This window comes from Nematolebias whitei, chromosome 23 (genome assembly GCF_014905685.2).
Source record: "Nematolebias whitei isolate Nwh7 chromosome 23, NemWhi1, whole genome shotgun sequence".
Classification (NCBI taxonomy): domain Eukaryota; kingdom Metazoa; phylum Chordata; class Actinopteri; order Cyprinodontiformes; family Rivulidae; genus Nematolebias; species Nematolebias whitei.
The window spans coordinates 1868260-1869458 of record NC_056520.1 but is presented as its reverse complement, the minus strand read 5'-3'; the positions used below and the strand labels follow the sequence as shown (position 1 = coordinate 1869458).

The 1199-nt window shown below is 56.9% G+C and overlaps 1 protein-coding gene across 1 annotated transcript in view; it reads left to right on the top strand.

Moving 5' to 3' along the window:
- The window catches only part of LOC119428756 (histone deacetylase 4), a 47940-nt gene extending 46985 nt beyond the window's left edge, over positions 1–955 (top strand). The window contains exon 25 of the mRNA XM_037696431.1: positions 585–955. Within this exon, the coding sequence (XP_037552359.1) occupies positions 585–627 (43 nt within the window). The 3' untranslated portion in view covers positions 628–955. The remainder of the gene's footprint in view (positions 1–584) is intronic.
- Positions 956–1199: the final 244 nt, after the last annotated feature.

Genomic DNA, 1199 nt, shown 5'->3' with positions numbered 1-1199 from the left:
TCAGACAGACAGGTTGTCAGAAACAGGTGTGTCGGACAGACAGGTGTGTGAGACAGACAGGTGTGTCAGACAGGTGCATCAGAGAGACAGGCGTGTCAGAAACAGGTGTCAGAGAGACAGGCATGTCAGACGTACAGGTGTGTCAGACAGACAGGTGCATCAGACAGACTGGTGTGTCAGACAGACAGGCGTGTCAGACGTACAGGTGTATCAGAGAGACAGGCGTGTCAGAAACAAGTGTGTCAGAAAGACATGCATGTCAGACGTACAGGTGTGTCAGACAGACAGGTTATCAGAAACAGGTGTGCCAGACAGACAGTTGCATCCGACAGACAGGTGTGTCAGAGAGACAGGTGCGTCAGAGAGACAGGTTGTCCGAAACAGGTGTTTCAGACAGGCACATCAGATGAACAGGTGCGTCAGACCAACGGGCACGTCAGACAGACAGGTGTGTCGGACAGACAGATGTGTCAGAGAGACAGGTGCGTCAGAGAGACAGGTTGTCAGAAACAGGTGTGTCAGACAGGTGCATCAGACAGACAGGTTTCTTTTGGTTCTGCTTAACGGTTTGGTTCTGTTCGCAGGTCGGAGGATGAGGAGCCCATGGAGGAAGAGGCTCCGCTGTAACTGAGGCGGCGTCACCTTTGACCTTGACCGACCCCTTGATTTAGCCCCCCTGACCCCCCCACTCACCACGTCAGTCACTTTGATTGACGGCCCCTCGGCCTAATCGAGGGAGAGGGGGCAGGCTCGGCCTCGGCGCAGGGAGCCAATCAGAAGACGGAGGACCGAACTGGAAAACAAAAACTATTTAGCGGCGGCGCCCGCTCAGAGACTCTTTTCTGCCCGTCTTCACGCACCCCCCCACATTAGCCCCCAGCGGCTAACCGAGTGCTGACGACAGCGGGCGAGTCGTTTGTGAGGGGGTGGGCACTGAGCACGCTCAGTCCAGACACCAGGGACAGCAGACGAACCCCCCCCCAGCTGGGGGGGTGGTTCTCTTTTCTTTTCTTAACTTGTTTCCTACAAAACGGGGGCGCCGCGGCGACATGTGACGGGCCGCGATCACTGTGGAGTCGAGCGTTCGAGGCTCTGAAGGTTCGGTGGATGAGCGGAGTGCCTTGGCGACGCTACGGAAAAGATTGCCTTAAGTGTTCTCGCCGCCAGGACGGCGAGGGGGCGGGGCCTGGACTAAGTCT